Here is a 22204-nt window from a genome sequence, read left to right on the forward strand (position 1 = left end):
TTTTGTATGAACCAAGTTATTTGTTTCAAGATATAAAAGAAGCAAACTTACTATAAAAACAAATCTTTATTAAACAATATGTTGACAAAGTTATAGATAAACATAAATAAGTTAGTAAGCTGGTCATTAATATGCTGTCTGGATTGTTTATATAGAAGCATGTGACAAATAGCTTGTGCTTAATACCGGTAGAGGGCACTGCTGCATCATAACTGCAAATGCGTAGCTTAGTGGTATGTTTTTGTTTTTTAAGCTTGAAATACTTGACTGATGATTTTGTAGAACTGGAAGGAGTCTGACTTCAGTAGTATTTAATAAGTGCTTACTTCACTCACAGTACTATCTATTGGAATGTTGGAATGCGATAAAATTATTTGTACAAATCAGTTCTTGTTAGATCACCACTCACTAAACGACTGTATCAAATGTCACTTGCTTTTATCAAACATGTAAAAGTTACAAATTGCCATTTGGCTTTTGACATTCTTGGCACTTAGACCCTTTTATCTTTTTACCACATAACAAAGCCTTTCAAAAACTATATTTTGGCAGCTGTAGCTCTTCCATAGTGTATACACCGCTAACCATGCACTATCAATTTGTAAAATTCCTGGACAGTCAGCTTGCTGCACATAGTAGTCACCCTAAAGTCCTCAGTATAACCCTCATTTGACCAGACTACTTCATAAATCAATAGTCTCACTGCAGATGCTCAAAGCATCGATTTGTCTGCAAACACTGATGAATTCCTCCTGGACAGATCGGTCTGCCTCTGTCGACGTGTCTAGATCCAGGCTCTCTTGTGAGGCTGCTCCCAATGTGTGATAGTGCCTCTGCAGGTCTGCATGGCCCTGGTGGCCAGAGGATGCCACGTTACCCGTGCTGCCTTGTTGGAGAAGCTGTCGTGCATGTCTCTCTGGGCTTGCGCAGAGGACCAGCGAGCTTCCAAGAGAGGCTCGGTAGAGGGAAGAGGAGGAAGAGCTTCCCCTCCATCGTTCAGGTGATGAACAGCTGGAAGAAGAGCTCAGGGAGGGAGATGGCGGAGCACCTTCAACACCATTACCCTCAGATTCGGGTGGCTGGGGTTGAGAGGCTATCTCCACGCAGGAGGAGGTCCGATAAAGGCCAGCGTCGGCAGAGACGGGATCACAGAGTCCGTTGCTGGGAAGTGTCCAGTGCTTGTTTACTGATTGGTCACTGCACTGAAAAGGCCTAGCAGGGCTGAAGAGGCTCATGGGAAACAAGGCTTCACTGAAGAGCGCCTCATCTATGCTGCGACGTAGGTTGATGGGTGAAGGTGGACGTAGGTCTGCGGTGGAGTCACTGGTGAATGAAGATGCACCTGAAGGCTCTCTGCCACCTGTATCTTCAGGTTTTTCTGAACTCTGTAAATCCATGTCCAGGTCTCGGTAAGCCAAAGCCCGGTTACTGTGGTAGAGGAGGTCCAGGCCATTCAGACTGCTGCCAAGTCTTTCATCCACCAGAGTGTAAAGCGGGAGACTCTCAGTCTCTCCAAGTCCAATAGTGTCAACAATAGCTAGCTTCTCTTGCTGACTCAGGGTCCATTGGTAGCTCCCAGGCAGGATGGGTGACTTGGATGCCAACAGTTCGGTCCAACAACTTCCAGCAGCTGGAAGGTGGTCAGAACAATAAACTGGCTGTGCAACCACTAAGGCTAAGGTGAGACAAACCCCGAGCTCACAGAGTCTGCAGCTAAACTGGAACGCCCACCACGGCCAAGGATGGAAGACCTCCGCTCCACCCACAACACCCATTGCATTGAGCATTGCGTATAACTGAAGTCCTGCACACGCCAATGAAAACAATGCTGAAAGACACACCGTTGCAGCAGCACGATCCCACTCCCTGCTTTCAGCAAAAGGGCAGCGGTTGTAGCGCTCAGCAGGCGTTGGAGATGTGTTATTCAGGTGATAGATGTGCTTCGAGTCTGCCCGCACGTAGATATAGAACACAAAATAGGCAGCTGATAGAAAAGTTGCCAGTGCCACAAAGGTTCCCCGGGAGATGAGTGACAGAAAGAGGCACAGAGGAGGCTTTTGCTGGTAGAACTTCAGAAATGTAACTGGACCGAACGCAGCTGCAAAATGCAGGACAACCAGGCAGGCCAGGAAACAGGGTCTCTGAAAGGCCGAGTAGGAAAGCTGCATCCGTGAGCGCATGGACAGGAGAAGGAAAACCAGACCAAAAGCTGCAGTGAGGCAGGGAAACGGTGCTTCGTAGAGCATCAGTGAGGCCTCTGTGGAGGGTAGGCGGTCCTCGTGGCCATAGGCATCATACAGGAGTGAGAAGGACCTGGTACAACCAGCAGCTAATAGGAACAGGCTAACCAGAGCAAAGTAGCCACAACCAGTTGGGCATCGCAGTGGTAAGCAGAGCAGATTCAGTGCTGAGGCAATCGTCAGCATCGCAAAGACGCAACCAGCGCCGTAAATGTGGGCCTCCCAGGCCAGGCCCCACGTGGCCATAGCGCTGTTCCAGTCCGTGTACAAGGGCACCAACATCGGTGGAGCTGGGATCAGAAAGGGGCTACTTGACTGGTTGATGACAGTGGCGTTTTCTGTGGGCTTAATGTCCATGTAGGTTGTGGAATCCCACGTGGTGGTGGAGCGATTACAGCCTTCTTTAGCGACGTTGGTTGAGGTGGACATCCAGTCTTCAGTATACAGAAGTATATGGGGAGTTTCACGGGGAAGGTCTATAAAGAGAAAAAAGTAGAGATGATTCTGGAACATTAATAACTGAATGAGTTTTCATAAAAACAGAGAAAAAGACAGTAGCTGTAAACATGTACGGACACTTTTATATCACTTGAAAATGCACTAATGGAGTTCTAATGAGAATACACAGAAGCATTTAATAGTAAAACTATCAGAGTCAGAACACAAATGGGCTCGGGCCCAGGATGGGGAACGTTCTCCTAATGTGCTAATCCTGTGTAAAATCTTGTAAGCCGTTCAAACCGAGCGAGGCCCAAAAGCAGAGGTATGCATGTGTGGCTGAGTGTGGGTGTGTGATGTGAGTGTGTGTGAGTGAGATCAGCCCACTCCGAACCACAAGAGCTAGTTCTTGCATTACGTAAGCCATCTGGAGTTTCCATGCAGCTATAGTTAATTGTGATTTTGTTAGACATGTTTTAGCACTGCAAAGGAAGTGGCTTGGCTTTGTAAATTAAGGAGTAGCCATGCATATGTGTGTTTGTACAAAATTTGCAGAGACGTCTGCAAAGCTCATCTACCCTGTACATGTTTATGCACTTCAATTACTCGAAAAGGATGTACATAAGGCACTTCACACAGCATAATGCCTCACAGATGGGCAATCAGACAAACATTTTTTCAGCCTTCTAGTCTCTGCATCACTGAGCTCCACAAACTGGTGCTTGTTCTTTTTCATAAAGCACAACCGATACTGCGTTCACCATGAAAAAAAGCAAAACAACAACAAAAAAAGAAGGACCCATGCTAACAATGGAAGCTTATAAAGAATATGTATTCAAATGCAGCTGAAGAGAAACAGCTTCTAACTGCATATCAGGGATTTGCACACACACACACAGGATCATTAGTCATTCTGCTGCAGGCTTATCAGAGACAATAACTCCACCATAAAAATTCAGGTGCTAAAAGAGACCACAGAGACAGGGACAAATGGGCAGGATAAACTGACAGCCTATTAAATCACACAGCATGCAGATTTAATGTAGTGCACACTCATAGATATATTTTGGAATCATTTACGTGTCAGAAAGTGATGTTTTTATTGATTCAAATATTGCCCAAGTGCAGATAAAAGGCACTCCCACTACTTTTGTCTGCAACAGTAATTGAAACCCATCTAGCGTTAACTGGAGAATCCATTATATCCGGTGGTAATGTTAAATGCCTGTTTAAGAACATGAATGTGTAGACTTCAGAACCGCAACCCCCCCAAATCTTTGCCTATAGGCCGAAGATGTCTAATTTGTTTCCTAAGTAAAAATAAAAGCGGAATTCATGTGGTTTTCTGAACTCTTTCTCACATGTCTTTTATGGGTTATATTCTTGCGTTTCCCATCCCACCCTGTCCTGGTCACCTAATTCATTCTTTTGTTTTTGATTTTCCTTCGACTCCCGCCTGCAAACAGGGAAACTCCCATAGGTGGGCTTGTTATTTCTGAACAGGGACAGTTTTCTTTACCAAATCCACTTTTCTCTTTGACAGCCCTGAGTTTTACAAGTCTCTTCCCATGCTTTATTTTTGTGCTTTTCCTGGTGTTTTTCCAAGTATATAGATTCAATGTATGGCAGCTGCAGTTTCTATTACGTTTAATATGTCAGCAGCTCCAGATGGAAATAGCAGTTTTTGGGGTTTTTGTTTTTGCTCCAACGTGAAAACTTATGCTTTCCATAAAACCTGTGTCTGTATATGCGTTCATTTTGGGGTGTGAATCCTTGCATTTACATGGATTTGTAAGCTACTTGTGAACAAAGCCATCATCAGATCCCTATGAGCAGAAAAGGACTTTCACAAGCGCTTTAGCAAAAGCACCTCTCTGCTGTTTGCCTGTGTTTGTTTTGTCATTATTCACATTTATCTCCTGACCTCAGTGCTGAGTCACAGCCCCAGGTACTGATGAAAACATTGAGCCTGAGGAAATACGAGCCCACCGCAGGCTCACTTCTGCATCTCTAAATGTGATGCAGCAGTTTTATTTCACACCCTGAGCTGATCCAGAGCAGCGGGCGGAAACGCAAGGATCGATTTTTGTGAGTGGCTTTGTTTTGTTTTGTTTTTTTCACTTAAGTCTTAATGAAGCTTTAATAGCAAGATGCATTCAACGTGGCTCTGTTACACATCTCTCTCTCTCCCTCTCTCTCTCTCATGATGATGCTGGATTATTAAGAGCAGGAAAGAGATTTAGATGTGCAAGTCTGCAGTCAGCACTTTCACACCACATTCTGCTCTGCTAAGTACAAGCTGTGCAACCATTAAGTCTGCTAAGCAAAATAGAACTAAACATCCTGTTCCATGCTGACATTTAATTTGCCATAATTCAGAATGGCTGAATTATAAACACAAGCCCCGATGGGTGTGGAACAGCGACATGCTTTAAATTTGAAAGCGCTCCAAGGAAATCTTGATTATCTGCCTAGAAAAAGGACAGAAATAAAACCACCTTTTTGACATATAACACGAAGTGGTCAAACATTTATTACTTTCATAACAGTCCCTGTTTTGTCTCATTATATTTACAGTACCCTTGACTTTTGGACTGCTAGTCTGACAAAACGGGAATGCTAAAGACATGCAATATTAGTTGTGCAGCACTCAGTGCTGCAAAAGTCAACCTCATGATGCCATTATAGGAAAAGTCAGCGCTCACTAGTGTCATTAGAAGTCATTGTCTGGGAATGTGTAATGTCTGTAACACGATATTCAAGTCCGGACAAATGTGGTTGGCTGACAAGCACTGGTGCAATGCAGCAAGCATAAATAAATATCTAAAGATTAATCAAGGTCAGCAGTAACCCTTTCTCCAGTGTAGTGAAATGATAATTGGTTAACTGGTTAATTCAAATTCCATGTTGCATCAGTGCAAAATGCAAAAAACAAGCAAACAAATCTTACACACTCATTATTATCAAATAAAAATAAGATAAAATTATGTTTAATCTTGTAAAAGTTATCGCACTAGCAGCATAGAAACAGTCTATGTACTCGCACTGACTCCAACTATGTCATCTTATCACAGAACACAGTCGCTGTGTGGGAAATGTGGTTCGAGTATTAAACAAACCCATGGCTGCAGACATTCTGAATGTGGCAGCCACTGATAAAGTAGGTGTGTTTTAGTATATGCATTATGTCAATGACCTGTGTGCCCACTTGTCTGCTTTCCAGGGCAATGACTTGGATTCCACTGAGGCAGGCCGAGTGGAAAACGTGATGGGTATTGAATGATCGCCCTGTTTTGTTTCCTCATGTCAATAAGAGTCCCATCTGAGCTGCTGGCCGACTGAGCGGCCTCAGGAGGGTTTGGTATGTGCCGGCGGCTGCTCACTCTTGCCTCTGACACACTCTCGCCTCTTATGCTGGGAACCTTTTACACAGAAAGACTTCAAGAGGTCTTTTGTGGACTCTGAGGGGTTAGAACTATTAAAAAACAAAGTATAATCTTTTAATTACTTGAGAATTGTTCTGCTTGTTGGGATCACAGATGTAAAATGAGCAGCTCTGTGAGACATACGATGGTGCTTTGAGCTCGCCGTTAATGGTAGCACACTACTGTAAAATGCTTACAGTGGCAGTGCTCCCATACTTCACAATGTTCAGCATTTTTGTGTTAGCATGGCAACGTTCAGTAATAAAGCTGTGTCACCTCTGGAGCTCAGACAAAACCTCCGCACAAAGACAAGGCATCGAATCTGAATGAATGGATAATTTTCGCATCTTCTCCCGTTTATGTGACAGCTTATGTAACAATAATTATTTGCCTTCATTGCAGTAGCAACAACAGATTTCGAAAATGTGACAGCAGCAAGCTGCTTGTCGTTATAGTTAATTGGCAACAGTGCAGGTTACTTATGGTTGTCACAAGACAGTGCCGCAAGGGAGAAGAGATTTCCGATTTATTTGCCATTCTCTAACCAGAACTCTAGTGAGGGAGGTTTACACTCAGGATTTTATGCAACATAAGTATTTAAATCATCCAGTCGAGTTCCAAATCCACAGATGTGAACTTCTAGGTGGGGCTTGGGAAAAAAGTAGGGGAAAGTCACAAATGTTTAGAAGATTTCTACTTTTTAGACTAGTAGCATTTCATTCAGGAGTCGACCAATCCACCAACTGGCATTCCCGTAGCTAGGGCTGTTCGATATAACGATATATATCAGATGACGATATAAAAACGTCTATTGTTTCATTTTACGCTATCGTTTGTTTCGTGGTGTCCCAAAATAAACTGTTTACGGCAATATTTTTTCAAAGGTCTCACCTGAGGTGCCTCACATGTCTACCAGCTAAGATAATGAAGTAGAAGGGTTCTTCTGATGATACGTGGACTCCAGCTACCCCACGCCCATCTTTAACTCACAGCATGTTGATTCTGTATCACTAAACTAAGGGAACCATGTAGTTTTCTTCTGATCGCCTTCATCTTCAATTTGGCTCACTTCAGAAAAAGTAATTTCGTGGGAGCTCATGGAGAAATCCGATGCATACTAAGGAGGGGCCAGTTGTGCTGGGACCTGTACGACTGAGGTTTTATCTCTCACTTAAACAGTTCTACACAATGCAGCGGGCCTGATTTTACGATAACTTTATGCGGAGCAGACATTCTCATCAGCACATTTATTTTATTTTATTTTTCTTCCTTGTTTTTTTTGTTTTGCTTTAGGGAGAACACTATTAAATAACAGATATGCACACTAGTAATATTATTGTTTCATTTACTTACTTGCGAGCCATATTCAGCAGGTGGCACATTTGAAGTCTATTTTTGAAAACCACTTGACAGTATTGGCTATTCTGGGTGAGGTAATGTGGGTTACAGCTGCTTCTGTGAAGTGGGCTGAAAGTGAATCTCTTCAACAGATATCTGATCAGAAATCAGCTGTATATGATTCACAAATAATTAGACTAATATGTGAATTTCACATTTATACTGTAACACATTCTTACAATTGATCTGATTTTTTTCTTTTTAATGTGAAGTGAGGCGATGAAAAGAGGTTTGATCCAGTTGTAGCGTGTTCTTTGTATAGCCTAGGCATTCTTATTGTTATTGCTGCTATTATTATTATTTATTAGCACCACAGTGACCTACAATGTTGGATTTCCTAGTGAGTACTATTCTATGTGTACTCGCTTGCCAAAATGCTTCCATCAGACTTTGCCTGTTTGAGCTGTAAAGATTCGTGCTATTAATAAAAACCAGTGACATGTGGAAATGTTTGAAGTAGATGCAAATGCTTCTAAATTACTTTTTTTAAAAACTGTTGACAGCATGGTTCCAGACAACTGTAGCATAAAAAAAAAATCCACATCGACCAAGTAGAATTAATGCATTTATTTCTATTTTTTTCATTCTCTTTATTTAATTCAAAAGTGGATATTGCTTTGTTATAATGCAAAAAGATGACTAATGATGATAATCATTGGCCAGCAAGATTTGCACTACTGTGTATTTTATTTTTGTAATAGAAACTGTTATCATTGGATCAATAATTGTGTATTTTAGAAGTAGTACCTAGAAGTCTGTTCAGTGGTTGGGCATTGCTCCCTATCTGTTGGATGAGCACTTTCCCCCCCTCCCATTGGAAGCAATTAGTAGCCTGAGGCAATGGATGCAGGTAATTGTTTCTCCCAGTCTTCTGACAGATTTACACATACGCAAACATTTAGAGGATGGCTTCTGAAAGTAACAGCATGCAGACTTTTGCTTGTCCTCCTAACAGTATGACAGTGCAAACACATGCTTCTAAAATGGATTCGATTTTTGAAGGAAGACAGTGTTTGTTTACATCTCGAGGGATGTGTTTGCTCACCTGTCTGTTGTTGCAGCTCATTGGACGGCGTGGAAATGCCTGCCAAACTTATGTCACCATCATTGTCTGCAGTCGACTGAACCACACCTTTCTCATCCTCCTTATCCTCTTTGCCTGGCAGATCTGGGGAGACACGTGCAGTTTAACCTAGGCGAGATCTCAAAGTGATCAATTTAATTAAAATAGCATTTTAAATAGCACTGGCATCTTTAAAGTAGTCTGAGTTAAAGAGATTAGCATACCCAAAAGAAAACTTAACCCTCTCTGTTCTCTGCTCAAAGCACATCTGAGGTTTAACACTGTAGCAAATGGAAGAACTATATTTCTTAACCCAGTTCTGTCAGGGATCGGCCTATCACCCACTTAGTTGTATTCAGTCATCCATAGCATAGCACAGTGGAATAGGCCTGTGTGGTCTAATTACATTGACATCCTTATGTGTATGTGCATGGGTGTGTACATCCTGGTCCACTGCAAATCCAGACTGTGTCTAGAGCTGCTGCGTTCCATAAAGGAGACAAAGAGGAAAAATGATGCAAGAAAGACGGCGAGAGAGTGCTAATGTTAATAACTACACAAAATGCCATGTGTAGTTATTACTACACATGGCATTATTCAACCCTTTAGCTCAGTATGGTTGAATCACAAAATATTTTCATAGTTAGCCACCCACGCAGGAATTGTGTGTTACAACAGTCACAAAGACAGAAGAAAAGATTTAGAGCGCTGAATAAACCTGTTGGGAAAACCGGATGAGCTGACTATGTAATGAAGCCAGGGATACCAGGTACAGTTTTAGGCTATAAGTTCAGAATTAATATTAATGAAAAAATAAATACCAAATAAAGTGGAAGATAATGAGTTGTGAAAAAAATCAGAACAGCTACAAGGCAATGCCTTCTATCTTAGAGACTAATCTAGGTCAAGCAGATAGTACCCGAGTCATCTGTTAGTTTAAAAAGTCCTACAATAAATCGGTTTCACACAGCGAGAGCTACAGTTCAGCCAAAAAGAGTAAGAAAAAAAAAGAGAGACAATATAGCTCATGTACGCCCAGCAGTATCTCACACTACAAGTTTGTATTTTAAGTTTTAAGTGTCTTCTTTGCTTATGTTATTATATTGCGGTCTATCTGAACAAATGATTAGTAGGAAAAAATATTGTATTTGATGAGGACATGTTACACATTACCTTTTTATTTCATTACATACGCTTGCTATGCTTGTTAATGTTTAACATTATGAGGTTTTAAAATAATAGTATAAAACTCTGTGTATGTCCTGGGCTTTTTCTCTGGTCTAGCTCTGTTTGTGGAAGCCAGGCAAGGGACAGCAAATCAATTCAGTTAAGTTTTATTTATATGGTGCAAAATCATTGCAACAGTTTCCTCAAGATGCTTTAGATTTTAAGGTGAAGACACTGCAGTGATCCAGAGAAAACAGAGAAAACTCCATCAATTAGATGAACCCCTATGAGCAAGTACTTTGGCGACAGTGGAAAGGAAAAACTGTCTTTTAACAGGAAGAAACCAGGCACAACCAGGCTCAGGGACTGCATCAGTGACTCATCTAGGAGGTCACAAACATCTAAAGAACTGCAGGCCTCACTTTTCCTACACACTAACAAGTCCACCTCTGAATGCCTCATATAAACAAAATAAAGGTTTTGGAGTGGCTTACTCAAAGTCCAGGCTGATATCCGACTGAGGTGATTTGGCATGAGGTTCAACAACCTTCCAATGTGGCTGAATTAAAACAATTCTGCAGAGACGAGTGGGCCAAAATTCCTCCACAGCGATGTGAAAGAGTCATTGCCAGTTGTCACAAATGCTTGATTGCAGTTTTTTTCTGCCAAAGGTGATGCAACCAGTTATTAGGTTTAGCGGGCAATTACTTTGTGTTGCCAGAAATGTAAGCAATATATTCTCACTGCAATTTTGTTATTATTCTGATTGTTGTAAAAATATTCACAGTTAAGTTCAACTCATAATTTTGATTTTTTAGGGAGCTAATACTATGTGTGTGTACGCCACATCTAAATCACTACAGATCTGCAGTGCAGGCAGCGAGTAAATAACAATGTCAAACAAGATCTGCTAAAAACGAGGAAGAGAGAGTGACGAGAGAGTTCACTCATATCTGTAGCTCATCACAAACTGATGACCAGCTTTTTAAAGCGACTGCTGAAATTGCAAAATAAAACAGTAGACAGTTGACAGGGATGTATGAGCTAACTATGGATGTGCTAACTTTCCACTTTTCTTATTGAACAGCTCAACTTTCCACACCTCTGCTGACTTATCATGTATGCCTCTACCTAATTAGTACATCCATAATTTTCTTTGGTCTCCGTGACCTTAAAGTTGCTTTTCAGTCACAGCAGAAAAGGAATGTCTCAGTGCCTTCCTCACCACAGGCTATAGCTTCATATAATTCAATTCATTTATGGCCACCCAAAATAAAAATAAACATAATTAGCGGCCGTGGCGAGTCTAAGTGTACCACAATAACACAGTGTATAGTGATGATGGAGCTTCCCTTTATCTTTAGCTACCAGAAATGATAAACAGGAGATGATGTTGCACTCCATTACTCTCTCCTTAGCTATAAAAGCCTTGTGTGACTTGATGAAACGAATGAATGCAATGGTTTGTAAGAAATGTACTAATAATTAGTTTCATAACAGTGGCGCAATAAAGTTTCTCATCTTGAATTTTGCTTCTAATGTGACTTACTTGCACAAAATTGCATCACGTTGTTGCTAATTTGGTTCATCTTTAAGGCAGCTACACAGGAACCCAGAGCATCTCTTACTTTAAAATCAGTCTGGGCTAGAGTAATAAATCACCCCCATTGCTTAATATGTGTTCCTCAGCCAGTTCTTTTCATGGAGTTTATTCAGCCTAAGAGTTGTGAGTCAAATCCTAAAAACAAACCAGGCTGGTAAAGCCTGAGAAGATTAGCATAATATGTAAGCCCCAGCAGTGTTCTCTATTTGCACTAAAGCCCATTTTCCATGTAAAATCTATAAAAGGCCATCAGATATTCATGTCACATGCTCTGTATCCATTTCCATAATCAATTACTCTGTCATTGGCCACGCTTTAGTAGTTGGGTACAGTGCTTGGATCACAGAGACAATATATCCTTGCAGGTATTAATGGAGTGTGCTAAGGGTCTAGACTCACCAATGACTGTTAGTGCGGTAATGGAAACAGGGATGAAGGGAAAGACAGCAGGGTAAAAGACAGATTTTTGGATGAAAATTAGCAGCAGTGGTTTGAGAAAACCAACACTTTCACCCCTCAGTTCTCTTTCCCCCACTTTCTCTTCTCATAATTGACCTTGCTATGGCTGTTTTCATTGCTGTTTTATTTTTACACCTGACAGCCTCCTCAAGGGCAACGCTCCCTCGATCAATGTAACTCCCCCCCCCCCTGTTTTTTTTCCTTTTGTGGCGAAGGTGTCCAACACCTGAAACAATTCACCCCATGCAGCTTTCAAATAAATGACAGTACACAGATAGCATGCTCACATCAGGATAAAGTATGATAACACAGAGCTGCTATGCTGTTAGTTTCCTATTAATCTCCACTTGTGTCCTTTGGTAACGTGTAATAATTTAAACACTGCATGACTCCAGTCCACTAGCACATCAATTAGTCTTATGTTACTGGTTTACGTTTCTTTGTGAATGATCAGAAGCTTCTCAGCTTCTCGTCAGGGCATTTTCAACCTTTAAAGCAACAGCCGACATTTTTATCCATGAAACGAGGTGACAGGGGTTTGCGTCTGTACAGAGAGAATATACATGGCCACAAGAGAGGAGGGAGGAGACTAAATGGCAAGAAGCATGTTCAGCATCCATGAACAGCGACGGCGAGCGGATGGTCCCACAGGAGAGGCGGTGGTTTCGCTGAGCGTGCGCTTAGAATACTGATACATGAACACAGCAGCCCTCCCCACCCACCTTCTGTGCTGTATCCCACCACACCACGCACAGCTGAAAAACAAGTGCAGACAATACTGATCACAGCAGACAAAACATAATAACTGTCAGCCAAAGCAGACTGGGTGATATGGGATTGGGAATGGTTGCATTCCAACACTGCTGTTGTGGAAAAAAACATTCATGGAAGAACTGTAATCTCAAGATTTCAACATAACAACACTATAAACTGCAAGCATCTTGATGAAGCTCAAAAATCTATTCTCAAATCTGTAAACAGCACAAGGCAAAACAAATGCATTTCAAGGTCAAAGGCTGATCTTGAGCTTTTGAGCTTGAAGAACCAAAGTGCGCAGAAAATTACAAATGAAGACATTTACAATTTTGTGATAAACACACAAAATACAAAAACTGGAGGAAAACTACTCAAATGGCAAGTCTGATGTTTTTTTAATAGGTAAGTATAAACACCGCAGCATTTAAATATATTTGTAATTGGTGAGTATCTAAAGTTAAGTTTAAAATGTATTCAGTTAGTGATTTAAATTAACTAAATCCAAAAAATGACATTAGGACAGTGAATCTATAAGAACATCAAGTAACACAATTTCATCCCGATTAAGTTTTTTGCCGAATTGTACTTTATAAACAACTTAAAAATTATATTTGAAGTAAATTCCAACATTAACATATATCTGGTCTATTTGCAGAAACAGAAAATAGTTGTGTCCTACACAAGCTAGGACACTGCTGTGTGTACCCATCCACCAAACAACTGCTGAGAATAATCGACTCATCATTTTCAGGGCCGACCTTTGACCCCACATGATGAATGTGTCTGTACTTGGAGGAGGATCTCCCTCTGAGGGCTCGTTAAGTATTCACACCCCAGACTGCCACCAGTGGTTGGGGGATGGGCCAGGGATAAGAAAGTATTGCCTCGGTGTCGTGTCAGGGTCTCCTGCGACATAAAGGCTACCAGAAGCTATTTCAGATTAACATCTTTCGCTTTATACACACGAGGAGAGCAACTCCTCTTCCCCCTTCCTCACACAGCAACCCCCACAACATTTAGACAAAATAACCTCCCTTTTCTGGTTTTAGCATAGACAATGTTGGAGTTGATCTGCTGATGAAAACACATTATAGGTGGTTAAAGAGATAGTTTCTTTTAGTAGGGTGGCCCAAATTACTCACTGGAAGCAATTGTGCAATGTGAAATTAACTTGGGGTATAGATTTAACCAGTAAACAACAACACAACGCTTGAAATCTCATTTTAACCACCCACAACACTTTACTCAACACATTCTGATCATTTCTTCTCCCTTGATGCTTTGGAAATATAATGAAGACGTGTCATTTTGTCAATGGTTTCAACGTGTTTTTGATTGCTTTACTTATTAAGCAACTCTCACGTCTCAAAACCATCATCACGCTGGCAGTTAGATGCAATCCATTTATCAAATGCTGAATATCGTGTAATAATTTTAATGCTGATTCCCATCTCGTATTCAGTGACTGTTTACAAGGATTCATCTGGATCTGGGTTTTATGCAAATTTCTGACCTTTGACTTCTTGCCATGTCAAACATGTCATCGATCAAGCCAATCTGTCTGCAGCCTTTTTGACAGCCATTTATTGAACACTAAAGACCTGTCAACACATGATTGATCACATCTTTCAAGTCAATCCAGCTACTATTGATTTAACTTTGCTTACCTCCAATTGGTAAGTTAACCTTTTGGATCTGAGTTGTGCTTGTTGTGGATTCCAGGACTGGTTTATGATCGATCCCCGGGGCACTAGACATTACCCCTGGCTCCTCTGCCATGGCCCACGACCAGGCCTCAGTTCTGCTTTGAGTTGTGTGGACTTCTGATGTAGTGAAGTCTCCAGCTTGGAGGGTAATGCTAACAGATGCATCTTGTGGTTCTCTGCTAAATATTGTTTCTGGGGTAGCAGTGTGAGCAGCCGGCCCCAGATTGTGTCCCATGGTCAGTGCGGTCTCCACGAGTCCTGGGTTTGTTGTCGTGGTTTGAGCTACTGCCCATGTCAAGGCAGTGGGAACTGTGGTTTCTGGTGCTATTGTTGAAGGGATCTCTGGAGAAAAATCTTCATTTGCCAGAGGAACACTGTGTTTCTCTTGAAGGTGTTGTGCGGTGGCATTCGCGCTGGGCTCAGCTACCCATGTTGTGTCCCATGGTGGGTGGGTATGTGTTGCATTCTGTTCAGGAGCGTTAGTGCTGGTGGGACTGTTGGTGAACAGAGTGTTTCTGATAGAGACGCTTGTGGGAGAGTAGGAGTTGGAAACAAGAGTATCATTGTCGCTCAGAACTATGCTGCTGTGTGGAGAATCTGATGTTCCTGTGGGAGGTGATTCGCTTCTTATCTTAGTCACGCTGGTTAGGAGCCCCTGAGTCAAAGTGGTGGGTGACTGAGATGCTTCAAAAATGCTTTCGTCTCCAGATCCTGAGCCTTCTTGGGCTTGATCATTTGATTCTGTCAGCCCTTTGGCAGGTGTGGTCACTGCAGCTACCTCTTCTTTACTATCTGAACTCCCATAAAAGGGAATACCGAACTGCAGTTTGGGAAGGGAAGGGAGCTTCGACAGAGCCGGGGCCCACCAATACGAGCTGACTTTATCTTCAGGTGGCTTTTCACTTGATGCCGTCGATCCCCAGGGGGCCTCTTCGTCAGCCGCAGCCTCTCTGTGAAGTAACAAAAAATACCAAAAGAAGAATGCCAAGGTCCAGTGGAGGCGAAGCATGCTTTCGACAAGTGGTGTGCAGATCCGTCACATGTTGTTCTCCATTCTCCTGCTCCCTGAGATGGGTCCGGCTGGCTTGCCAGCAAATATGGCCTAGAAGACAAGAACACAGAGGACATCAGTGACACACTTTTCATCCACTCTTTGGCGGCTAAATTTGAGTTGATGAAAACTTGATAGAATTTGCATGTGTTCACTTTTTGAAAGGCTGAGTTTTCTTAGAGCATGACCTGCTTTTGATCTGTTTTTCCAGACTGTAAAGCAAATTCTTGAAAAAAAAAAGTATAGAAACGATGCCACTCATTACAAACGACTGCTGAAGTTAGCAGGCTTAAAAAATACGTCAGCCGCCACAAATCACAACAAGAGCTTAAGTATTATGGACACCCCACAATTAGCGGTATTCTGTCAGATGCCGTGGTCAGTATTTATGTCATGCTGTTGCTCGCATGCTCACTGTGTCGCAGCAGTTGGGCTGTTACATGGACTGATGAATTCGAGAAGGAACTTCCTTTCATATACATCCTCCTCTATAAGGAGTGGTTGAGAAATAATGTATAAGAGTTGGGTTGGGGGGAGGTTAGACTCTGAGAAGAATAGAAAGACCACTTATTCTTTTGTGGAGCATTGAATAGTTCAAAGTCACTAGCCTGTTGCCTCAGTGAAAAGACTGGAGCACCCAAGGAATTTCCCCTGTGAGAACAACAACCTGTATGCATAGCCTTACTTAACTCCCTCCTCAATAACTCCCAGCTTTGGTCTTGCTCTCTTTCAATCTCAGATTTATTTGTTCTTTAAAGCAGTGGAGAAAGGTCTTTTTGTGTGGGAGTTTAAAAAAAAGCATCAATATTCACAGAAAACTGCTATCACAGTCAAGCTTCTCTACCGTGCTCTCGTTGTTTTTATCAGGCATGTCACACTTCCTCTTCATTGTCAGCTTTTCTTTTCCGCTATGACAAGTTTATTTAAATCCCTCTTTTTTTTTCAAAGCATTGCCTGTTAACTTTGATCTCTCAAGTGTTGCCATTTTCTTTAGCACGCATACAATTTAGATCAATAAGCCACTGCTTATCCCGATGTCTCTGGATTACTTCCACTGATCAGGAAAGCAGGGCTTTGTCCAGCCATCAACCCTTCTCTTCCCTGCCTGAAGGAATGAAATCAGCCAGAGCACACAGTCAGATGCTTAGATATGAAGACTGAGAACTGGAAGGGGGGGGGGGGGGGGGGGCAAACATGAAGCTTCCCACACACTCCCCACTTTTAGCATTTTGACTGAACAGCAGGAAAATCCAATTCCAAGGAGGTGAGAATGTTTTTAGATGGCTGTGTGTTCGAGCTTGCCCCAGCCAACCTGCAGACAGTCGCATTTCATGCATGCAGTGATATGAGTGATACGATTGTAGATGAATATGGATCTGACTCTGCATGTTAGTACAACTTGTTCGCCTACATGTACTGTTCTGTAGTAGATCCACACACCCACGCTTGCACTCTCCTGAATTCTTCAAGACATTCTGACAGCAGTTTTTAAAGGCTTAGAGAAAGGGAAAAACATCTAGTTGAAGCATGGGGCAAATTATCTTTCATCCCTAGTTGCCCTTTTGTTGATTTGATGTATAAATCATCAATTATTTACACAGCGGGTTAGTATATATAATTTATTTTGGTTAACATTCTCATATTTCACTTCAGTATCACTTTCATTTAGTATCCTGCAGTGTGGTAAATGGGAAACTCATGTAGGCTCATGTCGAGTGTAAAATGATCGCTTTCCTTAGCGTAGCGATTGCACAGTTCTCGAATAATCATGATATTTACTATGATATCGTTTTTTCAGGCCATTCACCGGAAGCAGTTAAGCAATTCAAAGCATACTTTGCTAGATCTTGGATTAAACAACTAAGACATTTTTCATGCATATTCGTCAACATCAGGATTATTCTTGCATCTAACATACGAAAAATTTTAAAATTACCTTTCAAGTCATAATATCAGAGGATGTCCAGGAGATACACAGCAAAGGTTGCATGCGTTTGAATGTGTGTTTCTAGCAACTGTGTTTCCTCATTTTTAACTATATTTCAAAATAAACATTTTCTTTCCAACAAAGTTTTAAAGTGCCTTAAAGTTTAAAGGACCAATGAGGCAGATGGGCTGCTCCATTCATCGGAAATTTGGTTTGTGGTGAGAAAATAAGTTTGTCAGAGCCAAAAAAAGAAAAGAAAAAAAGATGAGAGCGGTGATAATTAACAGCATAAAGCAGTTTACAGGTGAGGGTAACTTCAGTCATGTAGTATTTCTTTGCGGGTGACACATTTCATGTGCATGTTCTCACATGACCTTATAAAAACCGAAGCCAAACTGAAGCTTTAAAATGTAAACAAAGCAGCCTACAAGTAATGTTCAACCACAAATTGTCAGAGTCAAATTTAAACAATCTTATAATCTTACTACAAACCACCAATTATTCCAAAATCCTACTCAGCTTGAGCTTTAATGCCACTGCCTTTAACATTCCTGTTACCATTCTTCCCCACATCAAATACACGCCTGCTGTAGGCATTGTCTTGTTTGACAGGCAGTCGAGCAAGTGGAAAGGAGCTATAAAAAAGTGGCTGTGGGGAATATGCAAGTCCCTTCTCTTATTTTGCTGGCGTTTTGTCTCACTGCTCCTGACAAAGATGGTGGGGAGCCTGGCACTGTAGTGTGCTCAACGGAGCAGAGATAGAGAAAGATGGACCGAGAACAAGAGACAAGGGCAGGCGAGGAGAAGAACAACACCGTGTTGACATTCGATTGTGACATTGTTAGTCCAAGAGAGCGAACTCTGCGGCAGTCTCCTTGATGCTCATTTTAGTTTGCTGCCCAGAACCTCTTTTATTAACTCTGTCAACAGACTCCTGGCTTTCATTTTAGTCTCAGCGTGTCTGTGTTTACAAGAAAGCACATACCTCATATTTTCTCTGGGACCATTAGCTACCTGACACGCAGTCAGCTTTCAATGTGGTGCAGCACGTTTCTCCATGAAACATATGCTGTTTCTAAATTAATTGGAACTATCGCAGGACAACCCCTTCTGTTATCAGTGCACTCAAAATTTTGTTTAAGTTAATCAAACAAGAAATATAAACCTTGTAACTGAAGTGGAGGCTTGGGTCTTTCTAGAGTGATTGAAATGGCGAGGGCAGTCGCGAATAGAGATGAATTGACTGCAGCCAGCGTCATTACTATTTAACAAACCCTCTATGAGCGCGGGAAGGTCTGAGGATCAATGACATAGTCCAGGATAATGGAGTAATTTACCTCCCTGCAAATGGCTACTGTTGTGTATGATCGTTGTTGTTTTCTGAGTCTGCTGTGTGGGTGTACATATTTACAAGCCCTAGTTTTCACTCTAGTATTATTTCCATGGTTATGTGTAGGTGCAATAGCATACAAGTGCACGTGCGTCCTCCCACGTGCCTTTGGGCCCTCTGTTTTTCAAATGTAACTCCATCTCCCATCTAAAGAGCAAACTTAAGTATTAAATTTGAAAGGATTTTTTTTTAAATCTTGGGAATTAGAAGGCTTTCCATATCAAGCAGGCACTGAACAACCAAGATGATTTGAATGTGTGACTATCAAAAATTTGTGTTATTGTGCTTTAGAGCCTCATATGCAAATATTCAGATACTTTACCCTCCTTTATTCTTTATTATCTTTCACAACTACTATATTGTCTTTGCTCATGGTGTGTAATAAGAATTCTGTGGCATTTAATGCCATAACAATACTGCAAACTAAAAAAAAAAGGAAATCACTCAGTTAACTCAACTTGCAATTCTGCTTCCATAGTAGCGTTTCAACATCTTGTGTGTGGTTACGTCGCCATGATGCCATACAGTGTTTTTATTCAAATTAGCAGTGATTGGCTAATAACTGTGGCCAGGAAATAGTAACCTTTTAGGCAAAGCAAAGTTTCTGTCTTCACAGTAGCCTAGGTCAACCACCTGCTGACTGTAGTCATGTTTACAAAAGAGCACAAGCGAGAATTTTATTAAGATTCCCAGACAATTTTTAAAAGAACTGTCGTTAACTGCACAACCCTTTTGCCTTAAATTGCTATTTTCTGATTGCACAGAGCCTATAGAATAGTGACAAAACACCCGTGTTGTGACTAGTTGCCTCTAGGCTCCGGCAACCAGAGGAACTGTTGTTGGAGGAGACAAAGAAGTCAGACACAGTGGGAAGCAGCATTAAATCTGCATTATTTCTATTAGATCGGGAAGTAAGACAAATTTCCTTGTGATAAACCTAATATTATAAACAATCATTCAGTATTTGCAACAACACAGGGAGAGAAGTGATAAATCTATAAGCAAGCGCTTATGTGAGCTTCAGTATCTTCCTCAAGGACATACAGACTACAGGAGTTAGGGATCAAACCATCCAATCTCCTGAGCTACAGTTGCCCCTGTTTAATTTGAAGCTTTCTTCATTTGTCATCATCCATTTCCGCTTATCCTTTTCAGGGTCGCGGGGGGCGCTGGAGCCTATCCCAGCTGTCATAGGGCGAAAGGCGGGGTACACCCTGGACAGGTCGCCAGTCTGTCGCAGGGCTAACACATAGGGACAGACAACCATTCACACTCACATTCACACCTAGTGGCAATTTGGATTATCCAATTAACCTATCCCCACAAGCTGCATGTCTTTGGACGGTGGGAGGAAGCCGGAGTACCCGGAGAGAACCCACGCAAACACGGGGAGAACATGCAAACTCCACACAGAAAGACCCCGGCCTGATGGTGGAATTGAACTCAGGACCTTCTTGCTGTGCGGCAACAGTGCTAACCACCGTGCCACCGTGCTGCACATTTGTCATCATTTTAAAAATAATTTCTCCATCTGTTGTCCTAGACTGTAACTAATGTGTTCGCAGCAACATGTGCACAAATGGAATTGTGCAACCAGTCAATAGTGCCTGGACATTATTGACCATAATGAGAGCTGTTCTCATGTCTAAGAATAGCTAAACCCATCCACATGTGTCCAAATAGGCAGCATCATAAGCTGGACTCCCAACCGAGTCCCGTTGGCTTGACAACCAAACAACATCCTGAGTCACTGTATTTACAAACAAGATTAATTTGCTATTTTCACCTGCAGGGCTTCCACTCCAGGGCATTATCTTTTGGTTCTGGCATTCTTTTTCTAATGTATTTTTCTAATGTATTTTTCTAATGTATTTTTCTAATGTATTTTTCTAATGTATTCTAAATACCACCTCTTTAAAAAAAAATCCCAGTTTGACCAGCCCTGAGATAGATCTCATCAATCTCTTGATTGAGAATGACATTGTAGTGGGTTAATGCTTGTGTTAGCTCTAGAGCTGATGAATGCAGTGAACCCGCTTATTATAGAGGACGCTTTCAAACACAGGCTTTCCACAGGCTGCCTTTGCCATGGTGACAGCTGAAGCCAAAGACGTCTTGTTAATCCCAGGAATTTGAACACCTTCTGGATTACGCTGTTTGGCTTCTTGGAGCGTGTTGCTCTCACATGTAAATGGGCAGTCTGACACACAAACACACACACTCAAAAAAAAACCCCCAATCGATTCTTGCAAGAGCATTTGCTGGTTTGCTAACTCCAAAGCGCACATACATACATTTGCACACCCTTCTAAAACAAAGTGAGTGAAAATAGATACAACTGCTAAACGAAATCACAAGAGTGAAAATTGCAGATGCCAACATCTTTATATGTCAGATTTATCCAGACGCCTCACTGACAGGAACACACATACACATATATTTAGCCATTACTCAGCTTTGAAATCCAGATGTTAGTAAGAATCTGCACACCAGCATCAACCACAACCCTTCATCTTATATATGTTTGATGAAATCCAGTATGTTTGTGTGTATCAGTGTGTAAAACTGCAGCTAGAGTGTGTATACCAGCATGCAACTGCCTGCATTATAGGAGTCATATCCACACACACCTTATTATTGGTCAAGACCACCTGATTAAAATACACATACAGAGAGAGACAGAGGGAGGAAAAGGACGGTGAAAACATGTCAGGTGCTTACCCGCAGATGTATGAAATAAGATCCACAGCCAGCGGTGTTCGAGTGTGAGTGCTGCAGGCGAGATCGTGTTTCTGAGCCTATGTAGGTTTGCCTGTGTGGAACAGAGTTCCAGTCTCCCACCCTCCCTCCCACTTGCTCTCGCTCCCTCTCTCTCCCTCTCTCTCTCTCTGTATTTTTCTATCTCTCTCACTCTTTGCATCTGTAGTCCACTGTGTGGCCACCATCACAATGCCTGTGGTCACACCTCACTGGGCAAATTGTTCAGCGGAGATGACCCGCAGCCACGGACAAACACACATGCTTAAAAATGACAGACACAGCCTTTAACATGAATGCGCACACACGGGCAGAAAGCTGCTGGTATCCAGTTGCAGCAGTTTTTAAGGCCAGAACTAATATCACTGATGGTGCTGATGAGGATGTTTTTTTCACAATCACAAGCACACAGACTCAAAGCACGTGTTCAGATTATGTTAAGTTCTTAGTGTCCTCAAGCTGTCCTCCAGTAAAACCCAAATGTGATCTGACGTCCTTGTAACTAAGGTGTGAGGAGGTTTAAGGTGTGAGCGGGATTACAGCAGTCTCCTTTGTAACAGCTTGACCCATTCATCCACTTTGACCTCCTCCTCCTCCTCTTTTGCTCTCTATTGACACTTTAATGTCAACGTGTGTATTTAATGATATTTTAGTATTATATCATTTCTTGGCAGGATAAACTAACTGGTTACACAATCACACTGCTTTAACAAAATACAACTTGTGCAGAAACACGAGAAAGGCGGATACAAATTGTAAACAAGTCGAACAGTTTACCACATTTTCCTCAAACGTTTTTGAAGTTGCCACTATTTTCTACCCGA

At 41.8% G+C, this 22204-nt stretch overlaps 1 protein-coding gene across 1 annotated transcript; it reads right to left on the minus strand.

The window, feature by feature from the left end:
- Positions 1–47: 47 nt before the first annotated feature.
- prrt4b (proline rich transmembrane protein 4b) lies at positions 48–21456 on the minus strand. Its single transcript, XM_026146330.2, has 4 exons — positions 21345–21456; positions 14217–15357; positions 8547–8669; positions 48–2716 (listed from the first exon to the last, which is right to left on the minus strand). Exons 2-4 carry the CDS (start codon positions 15262–15264, stop codon positions 684–686), a joined length of 3204 nt encoding a protein of 1067 aa, XP_026002115.2. The 5' UTR covers positions 15265–15357; positions 21345–21456; the 3' UTR covers positions 48–683.
- Positions 21457–22204: the final 748 nt, after the last annotated feature.

Source organism: Astatotilapia calliptera, chromosome 17 (genome assembly GCF_964374335.1).
Source record: "Astatotilapia calliptera chromosome 17, fAstCal68.1, whole genome shotgun sequence".
Classification (NCBI taxonomy): domain Eukaryota; kingdom Metazoa; phylum Chordata; class Actinopteri; order Cichliformes; family Cichlidae; genus Astatotilapia; species Astatotilapia calliptera.

Excerpts from the sequence above, each read along its gene's own strand:
- prrt4b (XM_026146330.2), bottom strand. The coding sequence starts at position 15,264 with ATGCTTCGCCTCCACTGGACCTTGGCATTCTTCTTTTGGTATTTTTTG. Across the intron at positions 8,670-14,216 it reads GGTTAACTTACCAATTGGAG|ATCTGCCAGGCAAAGAGGAT; the intron begins GTAAGCAAAGTT and ends GTGTCTCCCCAG. Across the intron at positions 2,717-8,546 it reads TGAGCTGCAACAACAGACAG|ACCTTCCCCGTGAAACTCCC; the intron begins GTGAGCAAACAC and ends TTCTCTTTATAG.